The 23644-nt window shown below is 41.9% G+C and overlaps 1 protein-coding gene across 1 annotated transcript; it reads left to right on the top strand.

Moving 5' to 3' along the window:
- The first annotated feature begins 6161 nt into the window (after window positions 1-6161).
- LOC125439442 (transmembrane protein 68-like) lies at window positions 6162-20000 on the top strand. The gene is made up of 6 exons (XM_048508546.1): window positions 6162-6450; window positions 7507-7671; window positions 9843-10033; window positions 14601-14661; window positions 15871-16010; window positions 19869-20000. Exons 1-6 carry the CDS (start codon window positions 6162-6164, stop codon window positions 19971-19973), a joined length of 951 nt encoding a protein of 316 aa, XP_048364503.1. The 3' UTR covers window positions 19974-20000.
- Window positions 20001-23644: the final 3644 nt, after the last annotated feature.

Raw genomic sequence — 23644 nt, forward strand, 5'->3', positions numbered from 1 at the left:
GGCCCACTATCTCCCCCTTCTCTCCATTGACTCAAAACCTCAGTTCACTAGGAGTCAATAAACCTCAGTTGACTAGGAGTCAGAATATATATATGAATAAATACATATGTACCTCTATTGCTAAAGTGCACAGTGCAAAGTATCTTTATTTTGTATCTTACATTGCAAAGTATCTTACAGTGCAAAATATCTATAACCACTGCAACCCCAGGGCGCTGGTAACAGTGCCTCAGCAAAAAGATAAAAATGATGGGGCGCTAGTCCCTGAGGGTGGGGTTTGATTCAGGGGGTCCAAAGTTATGAACACTCCTCCTGATGTGCAATCCTATTTATTACTATCTCCTCCCTCCCCTCTTCCTGTTTCCTGGGCAGAGGCTCCAAGGGGGTGGGGGGGGGTCATGACGCACCGGGTGTGTGCCCCTGTGGGGGCATGGCGGGGGCATTCTGGGGTGGGATGGGGGCAGAGGATGCACCAGTGCACCCCCTTGCTACGCCTCTGTCCCTGGGAATCTGGCTAATGTGGTAGCCAAGGTGGTTGGACTCCACATTTGAAGCCTACCACCCTGTAAAACAACAGCTATCATTAAGCAAACAGTACACTTTTGCCTTATATGTTCTCCTATTTTCCTGTGAGAAATAGCTTGTACCCCCTTCCCTCCTGTTGCACTGAAAACCAGATCAAAACCAGGAAAAGGCCATACAGCAAATGAGCGGCCCTTTAAATGTTGCTATTTGGCATTCCAGAACAATTCCAAATAAACCCAAATATCTTGGGATTGGAATAAAAGTCTAGTATAGGAAATTATCTAATATGTATCTATCTGAAAAAAAGGGTTTTTTTAGCTGCGATGTAGCAAAGGGGCATCCCTATTTCAATCACAGAATATTTTAGGTGAGATATCTTGGGAGGTTTTCAGAACTTTGCATAGCTGTTTCATCTGCTGAGAGAGAGAAAGAGAGAGACAGACTGCTCTAGAAAAAAAAGTTTAAGATTAGAATATTCCAGACAGAAAAACCCCTTTAGAAAGAAGGTACTCCCCCTACAACCCTGTAGACTGTAGAGCTTGAACATAACTAACTAATAAGATTGTTGTAAGGATAATACAGAGCAGTATGAACTAAGAGTTCTACACTGAGCTCCTTAAAGGAAAGGAGGGAGAAATTTTAATAAACAAATTAATGGATATTTGGCCATAATATTAATGGTCGAATGTAGCTATGTTCTCTCTTTTCTCCTTGCTTATTATATGCCAGTATATCCAAATTGAAGTGTTTGATGGCTATGAGGTGAAGGGGGAGGCTCTAAGACAGCTGCATTTTGTATTAAAGAATGTCCATCCCTCCCCCTGGGGACAACACTTGCTCTGGGTGCCTTCCCCCCCGCCCCTGCCTGCCCCCACTTACCTTTCTAGGAGCCAACATACAGGGAGGTGGGGGGGGGCAGGCAGCTCGGGGGAGCACTGTTGTGGCGGGCCAGCTCCTGCCTCAGGGCCAACCTCCCAGTCAGCAGAGATCAGGAGCTAGCCTCAGGTGCCTGCCTGAGCTGCTGAGCTGCTCACATCTCTGGCATGCACCTGAAGCCAACTCCTGCCTCCACAGTCTCCCTATTGACAGGGAGGCCAGATCTCGAGCAGGAGCTGGCCTGCAGCTGTGGCACCCACCAAAGCTACCTGCCACCCACCAGCCTCCCTGCAGGCCAACTCCTGCAAAGGTAAATCGAGTGGGGGCAGAAGGAGCATTCTGGTGGGGCGGGGCCAAGGGGTGTGGGGGCATGTGAGTGCTCATGGCCATGTGACTAGCTGGCTTGTGCCTGGAGACATGTGAGTGCTCATGGCAGGTGGATCAAAATATCTTTCATAATTATAACCTTTTTTTACTGTCAAGTCATATTTGACTTTATGACAATCCCTGTTGGAGGTTTCAAGGCCATTGCCTGATTCTACATCCTAACCATGTGGTTCCCACAAAGACCGGTTTTGCAAAGATCCAGCTGGAGCCCGTCGTCCCTCACGTGATTAAATGGCATGCGCCTGGGGATATGACCTATTTCATTGGCATCTTGGCCCTACAGGACCTTTCTAGATTCCATAGGACATATAAGATGGAGTTTTCTCCAGATGTGCTATTAAGGATAGTTGAGACCACTTTTCTACTACCTGTTAGAAGTGCCACTTGTTTTTCAAAGCAGTGTGAAATATTAGTTGTCCAGTGCCAAATGTTCATGTTTCATTCTGATGCCTAAGCTAGGATGCTATATTACAACTGTACTTCAAAATTGTGTATGATCTCTATTTATAGAATGTTTTTGTATGCTGTAAGCCTCCCCAAACTCTGTGACTAAGATGTAAGTATACAATAATTAAAAAAAATATTCAAACAGTCCACAATAACATAAACTTTCAATAAAGAATTGGTTTCATGTAAAATATGTGTTCCCTGTAGGTCTTTTACCTGGAAACATGTTAGACAAATTGTAATTGTTTGTGAGGTAAATAGAAATCATTTTCTCCCAAATATTGGACTAGGCAGACAAGTCACAGATGGAGATTAACCACAGTGGTTTATTAACAGAAAATAAAGCAAACTGTTACATGAAAATAACATCAATATATGTAGTAAAACTGGCTCCCAAATGAATAAATCCTGAAGTGAGATTTCCCCTTCCCCATTCAGATTTTCTCAAGAGGTTCAAGGCAGCTCTTTCCCCACACAGAGCACCTTTCCACAGAACCTGTACACTCCAGTTAGGAATGATGGACCCTTAACAGGATGCTTATTTGTCAGGCTAAAAGTGGTTCCCAAGCTTATTTGGCCTACCACCCCCTTTCCAGAAAAAAATATTACTTAGCGCCCCCTGGAAATTAATTTTTAAATTTTTTTAATAGCAATTAAACAGAAAGATATATGTATTAATGTTTCTACCTGTGGCCATCACCGCCCCCCCTGGATCTCTGCAGTATCCACCAGGGGGCGGGGGCGCCCACTTTGGGAATCACTGGGCTAAAATAAGCTTTCTTCCCTAAGCTTATCCCTCAAACCCTAACTAAAAGTCAAATAAAGACCTGGATAAGCTGACATTCCTTTCCAGGGCCCCACAATCCCCATGCAAAGGGGGAAAAAACCCTTCACCCCACTTAAACAGAGGCTGGCTCACCCGCTCCCATTCAGTGGAATTCCATGGGCTCTGATTGGCAGACAATCACTTGGATTTCCAAAAACAGCCTAAATCACAAGGTTTAGTTCAGAGCCCAGGAGGAAGGTGGAACTTTTAAGAAAGATTGTCACAGAGTGTGTGTACTACCAAGTCACAGCCAATTTATGGTGACCCCATAAAGTTTTCAAGGCAAGAGACATTCAGAATGTAATGGCCATCCTCTGAGTGGGCAGATCTGAGACAACTGTGACTGACCCAACATTATTGATCAGGCTTCATATGGAGGAATGTGGAATTGAACTTGGTTCTCCTGCTTAAAGTCCTACCTGTCTTAACTGCTAAACCACACTGACTCCCTACAGAAGGATTTTAGCATTGTGCATATTTACTCTGTAACCTCTGTGTGGAAGACAGCAGTAGCAACTGATGGTGGAAGAAATAATATTGAGTCAATGCTAATTCAATTTCTAGAAATTCTGAAGCCTTTACAACAAGCAATGGGGATGGAAAGGAAAACATTCTTCCTTCCATTCTTGTCAATTGAAAACATACTGATTTATATCCCAAGAGCTTCCAAACACAAGTTCTTGAGATATAAAGAAGGAAATTTATCCCAAATTCTCCTTTGAAGAAAAAGAGTTTGGATTTATACCCCGCCTTTCTCTTCTGTAAGGAGTCTCAAAGCTTCCCTTCCTCTCCCCACAGCCTGACACCTTGGGAAGTTCGTGGGGCTGAGAGAGTTCTAAGAGAACTGTGACTAGCCCAAGGTCACCGAGCTGACTTCAAGTGTAGCAGCAGGGAAACAAACAAATCTGGTTCTCCAGATTAGAGTACGCTGCTCTGCAGCAGTATAGGGGGAGAAATGGAACCCGGGGCAACACCTGCTCTGGGCACCAGCCCCCATGTCCCCCATGCCCTGTGCCCCCATCCCATGCTCCACTTACCTTAGCTGGCAAGAGCCTGCTGAGGGGCGCCCAGTGGCAGACAATCAGGCTGCTCCTTTGGCCGGCAGAGGCTCCACCAACCAAAGGAGCAGCCTGGTGGGACGGGGCCAAGGAGTGGGGGGGGCGATTCTCTGTCCCCCATGTGACCAACTGGCTTGCACCTGGAGACATATGAGTGATCATGCCCCCATGAGCACTCCACCCCTGCTGCTCTGCACCACTACACCACCCTGGTATCCCAGGGCTTGCGATTGAGATGCCTTGGGATGCAACATAGAAATTTATGGGGGAGGAAGCAGCTCAAAATATATTTCATAATTTTTTGCCATCAAGCCATATGTGACTTTATGACAATCCCTGGTGGAGGTTTCAAGGCAAGAGTTGTTCAGATGTGGTTTGCCATCGCCTGATTCTACATACTAACCCTGTTATTTCTTGGAGGTTTCCCCCCAAATACTTGTCAACGTTGACTTAGCCTCTGAGATCTGAAAAAATCAGGCCATCAAGGTCAGGGTAATTAGAGGTAGCTTTCATTAAAGAAATGTTTGCTGACCTTTACTTCAGTACAAGAAGCTTTCTGTCAGTGCAACAGTCTATTCTGCCAGCTTGCATTGGTCAAAGGCTTCCTATGCTGGTGGACAATACCATTGTTTGCAGAAAAGCAACAGAGGATCCATTTCAGTAATTAAAACATCATGGGCTTTATGGCTGCCTGATCTTTTCATGAACACAAGGCCATATTACTTCTATCAACAGTTGCTAAAGGAAAGGTTTGCAAACCACATAGTCAGGGTAGCTGTAGATCCCACTGCCTCTAAGATATGTACGCAGAATTTTTTTTGTTTATTGTGTAATTTAGTAGTGTTATTTGTTTTTGCTAATATAGTTATTTTATTTGTTTGGTTTCCATTCTATTCAGGTGAAAGCAGAGGTGTAGCTCCAAGGGGACGTGGGGGCATAATGCACCGGGCATGCGTCCCTCTGGGAGTGTGACGAGGGCATGGCAGGGGCGTTCTGGGCAGGACGGAGCAGGGTGGGGCAGAGGATACACCAGTGCACCGGATGCTTTCCCCACTTGCTACACCTCTGGATGAAAGTCCCAGGGAAACTACTCCAAAGCCAATGAAGACCTCCTTTAAAAGTTCAGGAAGAGAACCATCAGTGTCTGTGTTTTATAACCAACTAAAATTCATACTTCAATCATGCATGAACAATGACTCTACATGGTTGTTCTTTCATTCAATTTCTACTAACTTTAGTGTATGTATAACTTAAAGATTATGTGCATTTTGCAGCATGTTGATTATATGATTTATTTTATTTTCTTCTTGGTTCCTAATCTTGTTGGTTTTTAACTAAGTCACTCCTTGCAATGAATGGCAGCCGTACCTGCTCTGTCAGAATAATGGGATTTTACTTTTCTCCACTATGCCTATTCACTTATATGGTATAAAATTAGGATTATTGATGAACTGAAGGATAAATCTGCCTAAGTGCTTTCTGTGTCTAGAGTGAGAAACACCTTTTGACCTACTTGAAATATTTCTGATCACAGCCAGTTCATAAGTTGCAACGCCTGTGAGAAAGAGGTCTTAAGCTCCTGCTCCATGCTCTGCAGTTGTGATTTTGCTTGGGAAACCACACACCTGTGCAACTAATTTTCAGAAATGTGAACTTTTTGTAAATGTAATTGGATTTCAAGTTAAAGTTCCATGGGATTCAGTGAATCACAGGGAACCAAATCAGCACCTTTCTGCAATCTCCTGCCCTAGGGGTTTTTAGTCATTTTATAGCATGCTGGGATATTTGTAGATGGCTTGAATATCAACACATGTAGCTTCAGTTCTTTCTCCCAGCAAAGAACAACGCATCAAGGAGTAGTCTGGCCTGGCCCCACACATAGGTCAGGAAGGAATAGCCATAGAGATCTTGCTTCCCTCCCTTTTCTGACAGAAAAACTGTGTTCCAAACTGGCAATTGCCTAGTTCATGCTGTCTATTGATAGTATATTTTCTCTTTTTCTAGGACAGAAGTGAAGTGCATACATACCATTTACCCCAAAGATGATACAAATCACAAACTGTACTTTTGGACAGGAATTTACAGCTTGCCTGATTCATACTTTGGAAGGCTGTCAAGACTGTGGGACATTTATTTTGCTGTTGTTAGTAACTGTATTCATATTCTATAATGGCAACCATTTTGCAGGAGTCCTATTCTATTTTAATTTCTCTTTCTATGCCATTTATAAAAAACTGTATAACCTGCCAGAAGATGTTTCTAGAAAAGAATGGGACAGGCCGAGATATTTGCTGGCATCTATTATGACTTTTCTGGGGAAAGTGTTGCACGGTAAGCACTTCCTTTATTCTGTTATCTAGTTTGGCTGTTAAGAATTCCATGACAAGAGCTTATGATCATGTTTTTAATTGACAAATGCCATCTGCCAGATTGCCAACTCCTGGATGGGAATTCCTCTAGATTTGGTGGTGGAACCTGGTAAGCTTCAGTTCTTTCCTTCTGGGAAGAACACCACAGCAAGGAGTAGACTGGCCTGGTTTAGAAAGGGAAAGGACCTCACTGGGGAATAGTACTATACCGGCCACTTCCAACACAGCCATTTTTATTCGGGGAACTGATCTATGTCATTTGGAGATAATTTGTGAGGTTAGCAACCTTAGGCCCCTTCCACACATGCAAAATAATGCGTTTTCAAACCACTTTCACAACTGTTTGCAAGTGAATTTTGCCATTCCGCACAGCTTCAAAGAGCACTGAAAGCAGTTTGAAAGCACATTATTCTGCATGTGCAGAATGAGCCTTAGTCTAGGTTAGGTGTAAAGAGCAGGCCCTTCAGCCACAAAGAACCGTACCACTTGGAGATTGGGTTAGGCCTGAGTCATGGAATGAAGAGGCCCCTTAGCATAATTATATTCTCCCACCCTTCAATGGAGTCTGTTGGATCCAGACAAATTTTTCCACTAATGGAAGGAGTTGGGAAATCTCCATCAATTTCCTTCTTGGACTGTAGAAGTGGTGGGGGAAGCAGCACAGCTGACTACAGAGGTTGGCTCAATCAATCCCTGCATTCAGCTTTTCCCGGCCACCTCCAAAGCTTACTGAACTGAATGCTGGGATCAGCTCAGCCAAGCCCTGCATTCAGCACTGCCATTTTTGGGATCTAATTTTCAGCTCATTTATATTGGTATACCTTCTTGGACAGATCTGGAGTCTGAAACGCCAGACAGTTTGCCAGATTCTGTGCAGCTGCCACTGTCTAGTTAGGTACAATGCTGATTTATATGTGTGTGTATATGTATGTGTGTGTGTATAATAAAATTATTTTATCCTTGTTTTGAATGTCAATAAAGGTTTTGATTGTGAAGAAAAATGTTGTATCACTGACAGGTTATGAGCTCTGTGGAACTGAAAATCTACCAGAGGGCCCAGGACTTGTGATCTATTACCATGGAGGCATGCCTATAGACTATGCCTTTTTTTTTTACAAATTCTACATCATCAAAAGAAGATTCTGTGCCACGGTGATAGATCATTCTCTTGAAAATTTACCATGTGAGAAAATGTTCTAAATCTTTAGTTAAGCATATTTTAAATGATAATTGCAAACAGATTTACTGATCTTACTTCCAGAGAAAAACTTCCTTTCTTTTTTGAAATTCCAGAGGGGCAAACACATTTGATTATTGTAGCAGAATTAAACAGGAGTCTGCCAGTACCTTAAAGATGAACAAAATTATGAGTCAGGGTTCACTACTGCAAATGCTTAATGCTTAATAGTATCCATGCAAAGCAGCGAAATTTATTTTTAGAGTACAAGATAACATGCAACCTTTAACTCTGATAGTGTAACAGGGTGGGGAATAAGGTTCAGTTCGACTATTAATCGACAAACCGGTCTAAATACATGTATAAACTTTTATCTTTTATTGAGAACAGAAGAGATACTTTTTATTAAGCAAAATAGAAAAAAGGTGTGAAAACGTTAATTCTATAATCACTGTGAAGGTGAATGCTAAAATTTACCAAAGTTCCTAGTGTTGCTCAATCATATTATATCAAGTTATATATACTGAAAAGAATAAGGTTCAGCTTTTTTCTCACTGCTTTTAGGGATTATGGGGAGGGGGATGTTACTGAAAAATCTCACCCTGACATCTCACATATTTGTCTTCTGAAACACCCAATCAGAGAAAAATATTTTGCTTGTCATGAAAGTACATATGGTCATTTAGCTTTTTCTAGATATCTCATTAGCCATAATTAAACACAAGATAAGTAACATAAGTGCAAACAAGCTATCATTGGGTGCATATGACACACATCTGACATAGCAAAATAAGAAGGCAGATTTCTTTTTTCTGTAGTTGTTTCAACAAGCTGCTCAAGATGAAGCTGCAGAATTCAGCAACAATTGAAAAGTATGGGAACTCTCAGGCCCCTTCTGCACACGCAAAATAATGCGTTTTCAAACCACTTTCACAATTGTTTGCAAGTGGATTTTGCTATTCCGCACAGCTTCAAAGAGCACTGAAAGCAGTTTGAAAGTGCATTATTTTGCATGTGCGGAATGAGCCTCAGTGAAATAGCAAACCAACCAAGAAAAGAGGAGGAATCTCATAGCTACCACTAAAGGGTGATTGGTGGAAAGGAGAACGGGAAGCAGGGAAAGTTGAGAATATGGAGGAAGAGAAGAATAAGTACTGAGGGGAGGGGGATACAGGGGTAAGTGGGGTACCTCCCATAAGTCTTTGTAGGAAGAAAGGGGGGGATATAAATAAACTAAATGAATAAATAAGTTCTGACTTCTGTTCCTTGTTTGTTACCACTGAGGAAAATTAATGTAAAGGGTGGAGGGGGGAATACTTTTAATACTTTGACAAATTATGGGGAAATATAAACTCCCATAGTCTTTTCATAAATATTAAAAGTTTGCTCTTATACTGCCATGAAATGCTTTCTCTTTATTGTACTCTGCCTTCCCTCCTTCCCTACTGGCTGCTGTCAAAACCAAATTAGAAAAAGGGATATATATGGGTAGGAGCTAAGGAATTGCTGCTCTAAGGTAGATTTAATGTGTTGTTAAAAATACATAATAGGAAAGAAAACAATGTGTCAAGACAGAAGAATAATAATACATATGGTCCCAAAGGCCGGGATACATATTAGAAAACATCCCTGATCAAAGGCGAAAACCAAATCCCTTCATAAAAAAAATAAGACTTCCCATGCTCCTCTGTGATAGGTTCATTTTTCTGAAACATCCAACCAGAGTAAGTTCAGATGGTGCTATCAGAAACCACAAATGAAGCAAAAATGATTATATTTGTAAAAGAAATGTCCAAGTGGAAAACATTGTTTAACATTATTGAAAGGATAAGGACATTTGAAGAGGTCAGACTAACATTCAGTGGGAGGTTGGGGCTTAAACCAAACTTTTTGTGCCAGTTCCATGTCCAAGACCTTTCTTGGCCAACTGGAGTCATTTACCTTCCACAACTCAAGATGGTAGGGTGGGGATGGTGGGGTGAGGTGGGTGAGCAGAGAAGTGGGGAACAAACAGAGAAGAAAATGGTATCATGCTCATATTGGTACTTTCCTCATTAAAACTTATGGGGGAAATGTGTGCATGACATGCATTCTACCTATTTCACAAATCTTTCTTTTAAAAAAGAGATCTAATTAATGCACAATTTGCCATTTTTCTCTGGATCCCATGTTTGCAGGTTCAGAATTGTTCCAAAGGGTCTGTGGTGTGTGTAAGACAAGGGAAGAATGTGTTGAAATGCTAAAGAAAGGTCATATAGTATCTATTGCACCAGGTGGACTTCGAGAGCAAAACTATGGAGATAACACTTACAAAATTATCTGGAAGAACCGTAAAGGGTTTGCTCGAGTAGCCATAGATGCAAAAGTGGTGAGTGATTACTCCATAACTATCACTTTGTCCCTTTTTATATTGTAAACTGGCTAGATATCATTACATATTACATATCATGTGAACTAGATTTGGTCTAATTTACCTGATCAGAAGCAATCTATTTCAATTTGTACTTAAACATGAAAATCTAAATCAAATTAATCCTAATTTTCCCCTAATCATTATACAATCTAAAAAGATATTTTAGAGTGACCTACTATCCATATCAAACATAAATTTATGGAAGTCTAAAAAAAAAAAGCTTTTTGGTGAAACACTGTTAATTCCAAACTGTGTATCTGTGAATGGGTTCAGAGGGGTATTGTGATTTTTAAACCCACTTTAGGACACACATGACTACATGGGAAGCTGCAATGAGTACAATGTGGCCAGGCATATTTTGCCACTTTCCAGTTTTTCTATTTTTACAGTTGCAATGGTAATGACAGCGAAAGATGCAGGCCCAGTGTGATGAAGTTACTGCACTTCAGTGTTAGGAAAAGTCACACTAGCCTGACAAGCTCTTTGATGTCCAGATGCAGGACCAAAAGGTGGTACCCAAACATCAAAGGCTAAATGACCACATGGCAGGAAGGAAGTTTTCCTGAGAAGTAGGGAACAAAGGTTTGGGAATTCTGATCCAGGCTGTGCTCGGGTGAGCATTCAAGATCAAAGGGGGCTGAGAAAAGCCTGAAGGAACGGTGCCGTTCAGCTGAGAAATGTCTGTATTGAATGTTTTATTTTCTGATTTTATTTTCAAAATATTTTTATTTTTCAAAAATAAGCCAGGTTTTGTAGAATCAAGCATCTCCCTGGCTTGATTTCGTGATACCCAGGTACACAGCTCCTCATCTCATCCACTTGACATAGTAAAACTTGACTTTTCTAGTAGTCTAGTAGGGCCGTAGGTCTGCATGTTGAGTAACAATTGCAGGGACTTTAAAGAATTGCAGGGCAATCATAGGCTATTTCCCCACTGAGAAATTAAAGCCAGATGCAATCAGGTTTCAAAGGAAACAGCATCTTTTCATCGCAGTTTCTCCCTTCCCGCTGCAGCATGTTTCTAGTGAACACCTCAATGTTTATCACAGATTCAAACAATGTTAAACTCCCCACGAACACACGATCTGCTAGGTGGGTCTGTTCTTCCTCGTTTTGATTGGCTGTTGTGTTGTGTTGGGGTGGGAACTTAAAAAAAAAACTTTTCTTGGCACGAAGCTACGTTGTTATGTAAGTACTTAGATGCATACATACAATCTCCCCGCCTATGCTGTTTTCTTCTGATTGGCTATTGTGTTGTGGCGGGAACCATACTCCGCCCTTGTCTTTTTTCCCACCCACAGCTTTGTGACTGGTTTCACCATTCATGACTGCATGGTTTTGCCATTCTAAATCTTTCTCTGCACAGCCGCATTGGCACATAAGGCCAATCTCGGTTTACACAGTTTACACAGTTTACAGTTGGCACAGAAGGCTAATCTCAGTTTACACATGCCGCATGTGTATACGTTCGCTCTTCTGCTCCTTGTACTCACGTTTCAATGTAGCTGCCACCGGCATGAAACAAAAAAAGGCTGTGCACGCATCGCGCACAACCTGCTGTGCTCTGATTGTCTGGAAGGCTCCGCGTCACTCCCTACGGTGGGAAAATAAATCTACATTCATCCCCTGAACCTCCCTACCAATCTGGCTTCAGCGCATGTTTTTTTAAAAGGTGCATTTCCATGCAGGTTCTTAAAAAACATGTGATAAGGGGGAGAGGGAGCGCCAGAACCGGGATGAATCCAAGTTCAGCGGTTAAGCAGTGGGGAGTTCTTGCTGAAACCTTGATGTTTCGCATGAGTATCACACAATTAACTATGGATTCCACCATAGTTTGTGACATTGACTGGGTCATCTGAGGCAAATAAATGCAGGGATTTCTTGGCTCCACCTGTGGTAGGGTCACATCAGCATTCCTTGGTTGATCCACAGTCAGGCTGAGGTGCATAAGATTCAGCAGATTTGTTAGTCTCCTGATCATAAACAGTCCAGCAGGGCTCCAGCCTGAAGTAGTACATGACATGGTACATTATGCGCTTTTCTGCATGGGTTTTCTTTGTCAGTTCTGGCCCCAGACTGCTTTAGTATCCCCTGATTCCCACACATATGTTTCTCTGCCTTTAGTATTTACTTCTTTTTTGTTTTTTTCCCCTGGGATTCTTCCTGGTTTTTTGGTGGCCATTTTTACTCCCACCTTTTTTTGGAAACCTCTATTGGGTTGGCTTTTTCCTTGTGTGTAATGTTCGTTACTTTTCTTTGTCCTGCCCACTCCCACCCGCCCCCAGCCCATTTGTTGGCTATTGAACCGCCATAGTCAAAATATCCCCCCTCTTAAAAAAGATTATTGGTTTCTTTTTCTTTTCTTTTTTTAAACGACACTAAAATATCAATATATTGCTAGACATACATCACTGTGATGTCACTTTTCCCTTATAGCTCCATGATGAAAGGGGTTACTCACATGCAATGCTGTGCTGTGTGCTAAAATTCAGCAACAAATATGGAAACACTTATTTTTAATGTGTAAAAATGGAGAATACCCTGTGCTACCTTAGGGGGCTATTGTGAGAATGCCATGTGCTATCCCAGAGTGTTACTGTCTTTGATAGTCCTCCTAAGAAGTATTAACAGTTGAGTTGTTGATAGCCTGGGTGAGTGTTGCCAACACTGTGTGGGGAAATGCCTGGATATTTGGGGGTGGAGGAAGGGATCTCAACAGGATTTAATGTCCTAGTGGCCAACCTGAAAAGCAGCAGTAGTCAGTACAACACTGATTATGACTTATGGTGAAATCCTAGACAGGTCCTACTTACAGGAGTTGCATTTTAATGACTTACGACAAGACTGAGCCTCCCTTCCTGTTTGTCTAAATAATGTTGCAATATTTCAATAAAGTATGTATTCAGACTCGTATTAAGAAGCACAAAAGACACTATCGGCTTAACCGTCCTGAAAAATCTGCAGTAGCAGAACATGTCCTAAACAAAACTGGATATAACAGTTTATTTGAAAACACTAAAATTCCTGACAATTCATAAGGTTACTATATCAGACTGCACATGGAGACCATTGAAATTCACAAACACCAAGACAACTTCAACAAGAAAAAGAGACTCTGAGCTTGGCTACCAGGACTTAAAAACACCACAATTAAAGGCCAAGGTCATGCGATTTGCATTCACCCATACTGCTGCTGCTGCAGGGAAAGCAAATGCGACTACAAATGTAAATGGACTGATAACCCCACCCGCAATACAATGCACTCAACCACACCTTTGCATAACAAGTTCCACCCAAACACTTACTGATTGGCTCCCCTCCCTGGGACATGGACAATATATACCCCACTAAACATTCTCTTCTCACTAGACACAGTGTGTAACAGATTTCTCTCTGTGATACACCTCTGAAGATGCCAGCCACAGATGCAGGGGAAAAGTTAGGAACAAGACCTATCAGACCATGGCCACACAGCCCTGAAAACCCACAACAATCAATTGAATCCGGCCATGAAAGTCTTTGACAATACATATGTATTTGAAGATATTTTTTTCAAAAACATGTTGTCCAGTTAAATAGAAGACTACAAAGAGTTCTAAAATAATTTGGAATTAGTTGTTCTCTCCTTGCTTCAAAGTCCAAAGTGTCTTGATTTAAAGCTACAGTGGTTTGAGACAAGATTAAGAATTGCACAATTAAGTAGTATTACAGGCCCAGAAGTAACACCAGTTTCAAAACACTGCTGACATTGGGAGTTCAGGTTTACAATAGGTTCAGTGATTGTCAAGGGTGTGTTGAGGGTGTGGCAAACGGGGGGGGGGGGTCCCTGGGCATGTTGCCTGGCAGCACAGTGGCCTCCACTCCTGGGGTTGCTTTGAAATTAAGCTTAATTTACTTCTAGGACAGCAGTGCTGTGACTAGGGCTCCTTCCATGCACACAGAATAATGCACTTTCAATCCACTTTAAATACACTCTGCAGCTGGATTTTACTGTGCGGAATAGCAAAATCCACTTGCAAACAATTGTGAAAGTGGATTGAAAGTGCATTATTCTGCATGTGTGGAATGGGCCTGAGAGGCAACTGGGGGCAGGGACACACGCTCCTTTGTTTCTCCCCCCCCCCCTCTTCTCTCTAGATGGAGGATACACTACTGATTAGTAGTGTGTAAGAACAGGATCTTGGTGTATGGATGGCTAATAGTTAAATTATAAGCAGTCAAGCTTGCCCCAGCAGCATTTTCTGTAGCTACATCCCCTGGCAATTGTTCAGGGGAAGGGATCAGCAACAGAAAATCCCTGGGACAAATCTGTACTTCAGAGAATTGTTATCACCTGCCTCTTAGTTTCCAAGACCAAAAGCAAATGAGAGGATTTCATGTTGTATCTTCAGCAGTGAGCCTAACCCCCTGGTTTCTTTGCATTATTTCCTATTAAGGACTTTTTTCCTGAAATGACAACATCATATTTCACAATGTTAAGTACAAATAAATCTTCATAATTTTATTTATTTCATTTTTTTAGCCAATCATACCTATGTTTACACAAAACATCCGGGAAGGATACATAGTATACGGAAATATATGTAAGTTATATGTCATATATACTCAATAATGTGTTATTTAGGCTGCAGTTCATGCACACATAAATTGTTGATACGTTTTCACACAAAAAAATGTTATAAGGTTGCCAAGACTAGCTGGCAACTGGTAAAAGTCTTTTGGTGGTGGTGGTGGGGGGGGGGGGGAGGGAGAGCACATGGGGAGATTCTATTTGTGAGGTTGCAATGTCACTCCCAGGGAAATACATAGAATTTCCAGTGATTTTGACAGAGGGTTGATGTCACTTTTGGATTTTCCCTGGGACTGACATGACACTGTTGCCAGCATCTTTTTTATTCCATTATTCTTCTCTGACCAGACACAACAGCAGCAGTGAGAAACCAGAGCTGGGGGCAGGGGATCACCCACCCCCAGCAGGAAACTGGCAGCCCTGCATGTAGTAATAAAGATCAGTTTTGCATAGAGATGTTCTGTTAGACTATACCAGCAGAATTTCCTGTTACACGTATGCAGACCTTTCAGCAACTTGAAATAAACACCTGAGGTTCTCAAAAATCTGGAGATGTGTCTCTATTTTACCATAACTCTTTTGGGTTATTATTATATGGGCAATTGTAAGCTAACCTTTGCAAGACATTTTACCCACTGATATTTAGTTGAAGTATTATGCTATAGTTTTCAGATATAAGTTTGTAAAGAATGACTGGCTTGACCTGGTTCAATATATTACAGTGAAGATCTACGTTTATCTATTTAGATATTTATACCCTCCTTTTCTTCTTGCTGGGGACTCAAACTAGCTCTGAATGTGGTTCTTCTTCATTTTATTTTATCCTCACAAATGACCTTGTATGATAAATTAGATGGAAAAAGACTGACCCAATGTCATCCAACAAACCTGCATGGAAGATTAGGAATCTAAACATGGTTTTTCCTAAAATTACTTTGACACTCTAATAAAGGCATGATTAAAACATATTAATCTACTTAAAGTGATTAAGACTTTTCTTACTCAGATATACATCTGGTAGCTTGCTCTTCTTGTTTCTCCATTTCTAAATGTTAATTATTCAGCTGGAAATGAAAGAAGCAAACTATCAGATGCCTACAGTATTTCTGTTGGCTCCTTACTAATATTTTATTTCAAGGCTTTTGACCTACTTTTTATTTTTAATGATTGTATTTTCACTGTATCAATGTGATTTCAATCTTATCTCGATTTCACATTACAGGGCCAATGAGATGGCTTTATGAAAAGGTACGATATATATTCTTTCCAACATATGGGCCCATTCCAGTTAAACTTCGAACCCATATTGGAGAGCCCATTCCGTATGATCCAAATATAACTGTTGAAGAACTGGTTGAAAAAGTAAGTATTTCTACACTAAAGTCTAATGCAACCATCGAATGCCTTGTCAAAGCTAATGCAACCATTCAATTTCCTGTTTTCTTACATTTTACACTGCTTTATATTGGTAATTTTGTACAGGAATAAATGTGTCATGCACATTTGCTTTTATGCCATTTAGGTTTGAATGTTTAGGAAAAGCGAGTTGTCAGTCCATTAGGGCTAGAGACAAGTAGAAGGAACCAGAACAGGCAAGAGTTTACAGTATGAATGACACCCAGAAGTCAGAAGGACCAGTCCAGGTAACTGTGTCCAAGATGGACAGGTGGCAAATATCCAAAAGACAAGAGATAATCTTCACCACACATACAGTTTGTTCAGACTGTTGAGCAGGCTCTGAGGCTTGGATGTCATAATGCCCAATATACAGACATTAGTCCTTGAGGTCAGCTGAACAAAAGCTTAATAAAATGTCAGCGCCAGTAGACGGCAGGTGTGCTCAATGCTCAGATCTCATTTTGCAAGGATAGTGCTATGTTTAGATTTTTAAAATGAAATTAATTTTAATTACCTTAAGAAAGAAAGAAAAATATAACCCAGTGTAACAGTAATGGTGGCATGTAAGCAGTTATAAAAAATTTCCAAATATCTAAAACATGTCCCATGCCCAGTGGTCATCTCTGTGTTAATGAGGCTATAAGATCCTGAATCCACTGGATAAGTGCAGGTGGCCACTTAACTTTCTACTGTCAATATATAAGTTTTTTTTATCAACAGTAAAGGCATTTGTCTATTTTTGTTAGTCTCCAGCAGACACATGATAATTTAAAAGCACACAAGCATTATTTAAGATCAATGAATATTCTGATACAAAATTTATATCAGTGATTAGTTCCTCCCCTTAAAAAATGAATAACTGGACAGACCCAAATAGTATGTCTAAGAGATGGGTCTTGTAAGTTACAGCACCAACAATAAGACACTTTACTAAAAAGATACTGTGGTGCCCAGTATGTCCTTAATATGTTTAGATGACCTTTCTATTAGAATTGTGATTTATATGTGTGTATTTTAATTTTTAAAAATTATTTTGTAAGCCACTTTGAACCTTGCATGAATGTGGGATGTATTGGAAAACGGTATGGGAAGAATAGCGGATATAGTTGGAAAATGGCCCATTTCAGAAGTTATATCCAAATATATGGGGAGGCCACCAACTGCAATACAAATATTTGCCATCTTGTCTGAGCAGGAGGAAACACGTGCATTTTACATGCACATGCAGCTCTGGTATGCTCTAATATACATTCTGGTTCACACGTGGTTTTAAACATCTTGTTTTAAAGTTGTTTTAAACATCTTGTACCTCCTGAAGGTTAATGAGAACACTCAATTTTTTCTTCTACATCTTTTTGTATAATTTGTTTTGTATAATCTGTATACTTTGTAAAAGTACCACTGACCAGAGCACACCAGCAACTCAGTTAGTCAAGACCCCATCTAGTCAATATCCTATCTTATAATTGTCTTAGCCCAGAACAGACAGTTGTTGAAGGTCTAGCAAGGTTCCTGAGACTTTGAAAGTTTCACTGGGCGATTCCGCACACGAGTAAAATAGGTTCGACCCAGTTCTCTGAGAAGGGTACTAACCTAGGTCGAAGCCATTGTTGTTCCCCACTGCAACCAGCTTGATCCCAGCTCGGAGGGTGGGATCATCCTGTGCCTCTTTGCCGCTCCGTTCCAATTGGCTACTGTTCTTCGGCCATGTTCCGTCCATCCCCACACACGTTATAAAAAAACTGCCACAGGAATGGAGGGACGAAGGTGGCGTTTTTTGATTGGCCGCTTACATTGGTACGTGGAAATTGTGCGCCGTTTGTGCGACCAGCCATCGCTTCGAACACAAGAAAGAAGAAGGGAAAAAATTAGGCGCAATTTTTGCCATGGCGGTTCTCCAGCTGTACGCATGCCTGAAACACTCAGCTGTAATTGGCTGAATGGGGGACTCCTGGCACCAGAGATTCCGCACTTTACTGTAATCGAGCTGAGTTCGAGTGTGGTTCCCTGAAAAAGTAGTAGTTCCCAACTAGAGTCAGAAATTTGACGGTTACACGGGGCGAAGCTGGTACAAAACCACGTCAATCCCAGTGGTTGTGCGGAGCACTTAGGTCGAATGCAGCTCGAACTTAGGTCGATAACGCAAGTGTGGAATCGACCACTGACACATCACAGAAGCACAGATGGAACAGTAGCAGAGGCAGTGCTACCAGTGGGGCGGGCGATGTGCGTTGCACTGGTCACGTGCTTGGGGGAAGAAAGTTGCCCCCGCCCTGCCCCACTGCGCCCCCTCCCAACTCCTGCGGTCCCCTCCCCCTCCTTGCCCATGCACCTCTCTGTGTCATCAGCAGGGAAGAGGAGTATGTATCTTTTCCACATTGAACTCTTGTGGAACAAGATAGGAATTGGCAGATGGTCCCTAACTTAAGTCTCTTTTCTGCAGCCAATAGCTTTTGCCTTTAACAATACTAGCTACAGTAATAGTCAAATAAAACCTTAAATAGCTTCCGCCCTTAAGAAAAATGGCTACAGTAACGGGGATGAGATCATGGCTTCATGCCCTAAGTTCTGAACATTGTGGAGATAGGTTTTAAAAGAAAAGAAGACCTCCTTCTTCTTTCAGTTTTCTGGAGGCTTCTGCCTCACAAGAGAGGGGGGTGGGGCTTGAAAATTGGTGAAAGGGCTGGGAGTGGGAATGAAACTTGAACAATTGAACCTGCAAAGTTTTAATTAGTAGTTTTTTAAAATATTATGCTATTAAATGGAGTTGCATAAGCCGTTTAGTTAAAACAATTATGCAGGTACATATATGTGATGTAAGTGTTGCATACTTGATTCTATTTGAAAAAGATCTATCTTTATGCCTTCCAGTCTTCCTCCTTGCTATTTGCCTGTGCCTATTTTGTTTTTGATATAGCTTTTGGCATATAATTTTACAATACTGTGTGTCTCAAAGTAAGTTCATAATGTGGTTTTTCACTATAGAGAGTAGAATGAATTTCAGAGACATAATAGATAGCTAAGGAGTGCATATGTTGTTCCAACCTCCAGGTGGTGGCTGGAGATCTCCTGGAATTACAAATGATTTCCAAGCACAGAGATCAGTTCACCAGTAGAAAATGGCAACGTTGTATGGTAGATTCTGCATAGTATAGGTATAGGTGTGGGAAAAGGTAGTATGGATCCCTCATGGAAGAAAAAGTGACAGTGAGTCTATTTTCAGGTAATTTACAAAATATTTCAGCTGACTTTTTATTTAAAAAAAGAAGTCAGTGACAAACATAAGAACAGCCCTCCAGGATTAGACCAGTAGTTCATCTAGTGTAGCATCTTGTCAAAACACAATGGACACTTTCACAGCAGTGATAAAACATTTTGAAAGCATTTTAAGTCATATGACACTTAAAACACTTTAAGGTGTTATAACAATGTTAAACATTTTGAAAGCACTCTGAAAATGTTTTCAAAAATTTATTTCTGATGTGTGGCATGGCTCATTGCTGTGTTCAGATTTGTGAGTGGGGGCATATTCTATAGTGTTATGGTGACTTTGAGATAACCTGGTGCAAACAATCATTCTTTGGTCATTGTGGGGGAGAATGGCTGAAAATATGGGGGGAGGGGAGGGTGCAAAACTCAGATTTGGCACCGGGCTCCATTTTCCCCAGCTACACCTCTGAACAGTAGTTACTGCCGCATGTGCATGTGAAGAAAAAGGTACAGGGGATTTTTTGGCAAGGACTGGACAAGTTCTAGGGACTTTATGAGTCTGTCCTATGTGTATGGAAACTGAGCCATATGTTTTTCCCCCTCTCCCAACAGACAAAAATGGCCATGGAAGCCTTACGGGACAAACATCAGAAAATACCAGGAAGCATAGCAAGAGCTCTTTGGGAGCGCTTTGAGAAACATCACAAAGAGAAATAGTGTGAATATGAACTACCCAGATGGAACTGAAGATAAATATGAAATTGTTGTCTTGCTTATCTTAAACTAACCTTAATCTCATCATTCCCAGCAATCCTCAGTACTTTCATTGAGCCTTTGTTATTTGTTCTAAATCCAACCTCCACTCTTGGAATTCCTACTTGAATGCACTTATTTCATCTTTCTGTTGCCTTTTCTTATGTCAGACAGTAGAGTAACTCTGTGGTCTCATATGTTCTGCACAAAAATTGCATCACTGAAAATAACAATCAGTAACACTAGAAGTATTTCTTCAGCTTATTCCTCTGAAAAAAATAATAAAAGACTTCATTTGTGATAAGCTGAAACAATAAGCTGGCAACATTTCTAACATTCATGTAAGACAGATGAATTGGATATAAGGAGAGCTTTGCTAGGTCAGACCACCAGTCCATCCACTCCGGAATCCTGTTTCACACAGTGGCTGAACAGTTCCCCTGGAGGACAACAAACAGGGCATAGAGGTCACATTTGTCTCCTGGAACTGTTCAGAGGCCTACTGAACTGGTTTTCCTTAAACATCATCTGTAGTAGTATTGGTGGACCTGTCCTGCATGAATCTGTCTAATCCATTTCTAATGCCATCTATGCTAGTGGTCACCATTACATCTACAGGCAGTAAACTGAATTCAACTTTCTACAGGCAGTAAACTGAATTCAACTTTACTGGGTGCTGTTGAGGTCTAGTATTATTGAAGAGGATGAAAATGTTCTATGTATCCACTTTCTTACACCCTATACATAATTTTATAACCCTACCAATTCCCCTCCTAAACTTAACCCAGATAAATAGGTGGTGTCACTAATAACCAACCTGTAGCCATGGGAGCTCTACAGGCAGCCCAACATAAATGTCAAAAACTGGGAGTTTATTCACAGGCTCCCACCTCCACCAGGACCAGGCGACACCCCCTAGTAGCCACAGTCATCTGTATGGGGGGCAGATCAGTTTTCAGTTGCCTGTGGCAGCCAGGACAGACCACTGGCAATACAGGATGTGGACAGGGCATCTCTACTAATCTGCTGGAGGCTGTAAATACTGAGATCAGGGATTGGGAGTCAGCAACCATATCCCTGAATGCCCTTGCCCATGGGAATGGGGCCACTCCATCCAAGCAGTGGACATACAGGAGCTTGACTGTTTTTTGAGAGAGTGGGCACTTTTAGGCAATGGAGGCAGGAGCCAGAACATCTGATAGGGAGGAGACACCCCTCAGAAGTTCACTTCCATCAGTCCTTCCTAGCCAGCTCTGTTGTCGAGTGGCTTCGCAACAGGACCACACCTTCTGTCAAAGGCTCCCATATAATGTAGAACCAGAATATTAACTGATGGTGGCTGTTCCAAACTCTGAAATGAACACAAACAGGTGTGCTGCGTGAAACTAATTAACCCAAGAAATTGCGCAGCACATCGGCTGGCTGGTAGTGAAAACATAAACAATTATGGTCAAATAAATAATCTACTATCGTCTCAAAAACTCAAATGTATCTTATTTACATAAGTTCTTAAACTATTGATACAATTGCATCACAATTCTTAAATATAAAGAGGTATAGTTCATAAGAAGCTAGATTCCTTATTCAGTGCTATGTATCAAAAACAGCAGAATGCAAACCACAAAAGTCCATAGCAGAATGTGGTGCCAGCAAATTCTTACCAAAGAGTTCGAGTGCTGCTCAGCTGTTGCGAAATTCAAGCGTCACTGTTTATAAGCTGCTCCGCTGTAGCAATGCAAGCCTCGATTAATGATGATATGAACAGTTCAATTCAAACGCAATCGCGTATTTGCGTTTTCAATCATCCATCTTCTTCAGGAACATGCAATTTATTATAAATTAATTAAGCCAACCGGCTGTAATATTAGACAAGATGTCTTAGACCTCAGCCTTTAGCTATCCATGTGTTATCTGTTCCAGAGTTCCAGAGTTCTAAACTCTGGACATTTAGTCCCCACATTAGGGACCACAGTCCACAATGAAGGACAAACATCACAGTGACCACAGATGGGGACATGCATGAGATTGGGGGGGGGGGTGTTAATGAGGGCAGAGGGCATACATGGAGCCAGAACCATAGGATGGCTGGCATTCCCTGATGACTGTGGACATGGGCCATAGGCAGGGAGGGGAAGGGGTGCCTGAGTGCCATTCCACGGTCTTCTGCAGCCAAAACAACTCTCGGCCATTGGGATCAAGCGTTTCTGTCAATGTCAGTTGAGAGCTCATGTCAAGCTGTCAAGCGGAAAGGCAATATAGGGGTTCTGTGACCACATCATGTTGTAAAACCCCTGGTGCCCGCAGTCTCCCAAGGTCTCTCTGTGAATTTGCCTATGGGAACCATTGCCTTCAAAGGGGCAATGATGACTATGCAAGAACAGTGGCTACCCAGACCAGTGACTGGGAACCCAAGGGAGCCCTTGTTTAGGGAAGGGGGAATTGAGGGAATGGAGCTATGGTATTTGACAAGGCTTTGGAAATCAATGATAATGCCATGCATGGAAATTGTGAGGCTCGACATGATTTGAGCTTGAAAAACCCACCCTCAAAGATGGGCCTTGAAGGGAATGGGAACAGCCATTTGATCATAAGGTACATTCCCATGTCCAGTCCTCCTGAAAGGAACCAGCCATTTGCTAAAGTTTGCTTGGGAGGGGCAAATGCTGTGGGCATCAGGTTCACCTTCAGCTGGATGCTCAGAGCATTTTCCTCTCCCACACACATTTTAGCAAATTTGGCTGGCTCTTTTCAGGAGACTCACACCAGCAGCCCTACAGGAAATAAGTGCCCCCACCCAGAGCAAGTCCCCTACCACAGTGCCTCCCATTGAAACCTCTATACCGATTGAATTCCGAATCATTTTCAAGGTGCTGGTGTTAACCTTTAAGGCCTTGCGGGGCCTGGGACCTCTGTACTTGCGGGACCGTCTTACCCCATATGTCCCAAATCGGTCCCTGCATTCAGCAGAGGCCAATCTACTGGTGATCCCTGGCCCCTCAATGATGAGGCTGGCCTCCACCCGGGCCAGAGCCTTTACAGCTCTGGCCCCGGCCTGGTGGAACGCTCTTCCATCAGCTGTCCAGGCCCTGCGGGACCTTAGTGAATTCCACAGGGCCTGTAAGACCGAGCTGTTCCGCCGGGCCTTTGTGGAGACCAGCCGCTGATGGGCCCCCCCCTCCTCCTCCTTATAACATCAAGCGGAGTCTACCGCCCCTTCCTTCTGGTTTTTAAGGGAATGGGTAGCAGTTGCCATCTTTTATGTTGAATTAATAATACTGCATTTTAAATGGGGTGGGGTTTATTCTATTAGAGCCTATTAACTGATATTTACTGAATTTTAATTTGATGTATGTGCTCTATTTTATATTTGTACACCGCCCTGAGCCCTTCGGGGGAGGGCGGTATAGAAACCCAACCAATAAATAAATAAATAAATATACCACAGAGCCAGCTGGGCATAACAGAAAGCCCCATAAAGTCTAAGATGGGAATAGTAATTTTTCCCACCCCAGAACTTGCTGAAGAGCCTGGCAGATTCTGGGGAATTTCTGAGTGTGTAAGCACTGGCTGCACATTTTTGAAGATAGAGGCTCCAGACTTTCAAGGTGGCTCCAAGAGGACTCCTGGTAATAGCA

The sequence above is a fragment of the Sphaerodactylus townsendi genome, linkage group LG09 (genome assembly GCF_021028975.2).
Source record: "Sphaerodactylus townsendi isolate TG3544 linkage group LG09, MPM_Stown_v2.3, whole genome shotgun sequence".
Taxonomy (NCBI): domain Eukaryota; kingdom Metazoa; phylum Chordata; class Lepidosauria; order Squamata; family Sphaerodactylidae; genus Sphaerodactylus; species Sphaerodactylus townsendi.

Bases quoted from the DNA above. Each gene is read 5' to 3' on its own strand.
- LOC125439442 (XM_048508546.1), top strand. From the start codon at position 6,162: ATGATACAAATCACAAACTGTACTTTTGGACAGGAATTTACAGCTTGC. The intron at 7,672-9,842 runs GTGAGAAAATGT...CCATGTTTGCAG, and splicing joins TTCTCTTGAAAATTTACCAT to GTTCAGAATTGTTCCAAAGG. The intron at 10,034-14,600 runs GTGAGTGATTAC...TCATTTTTTTAG, and splicing joins TAGCCATAGATGCAAAAGTG to CCAATCATACCTATGTTTAC.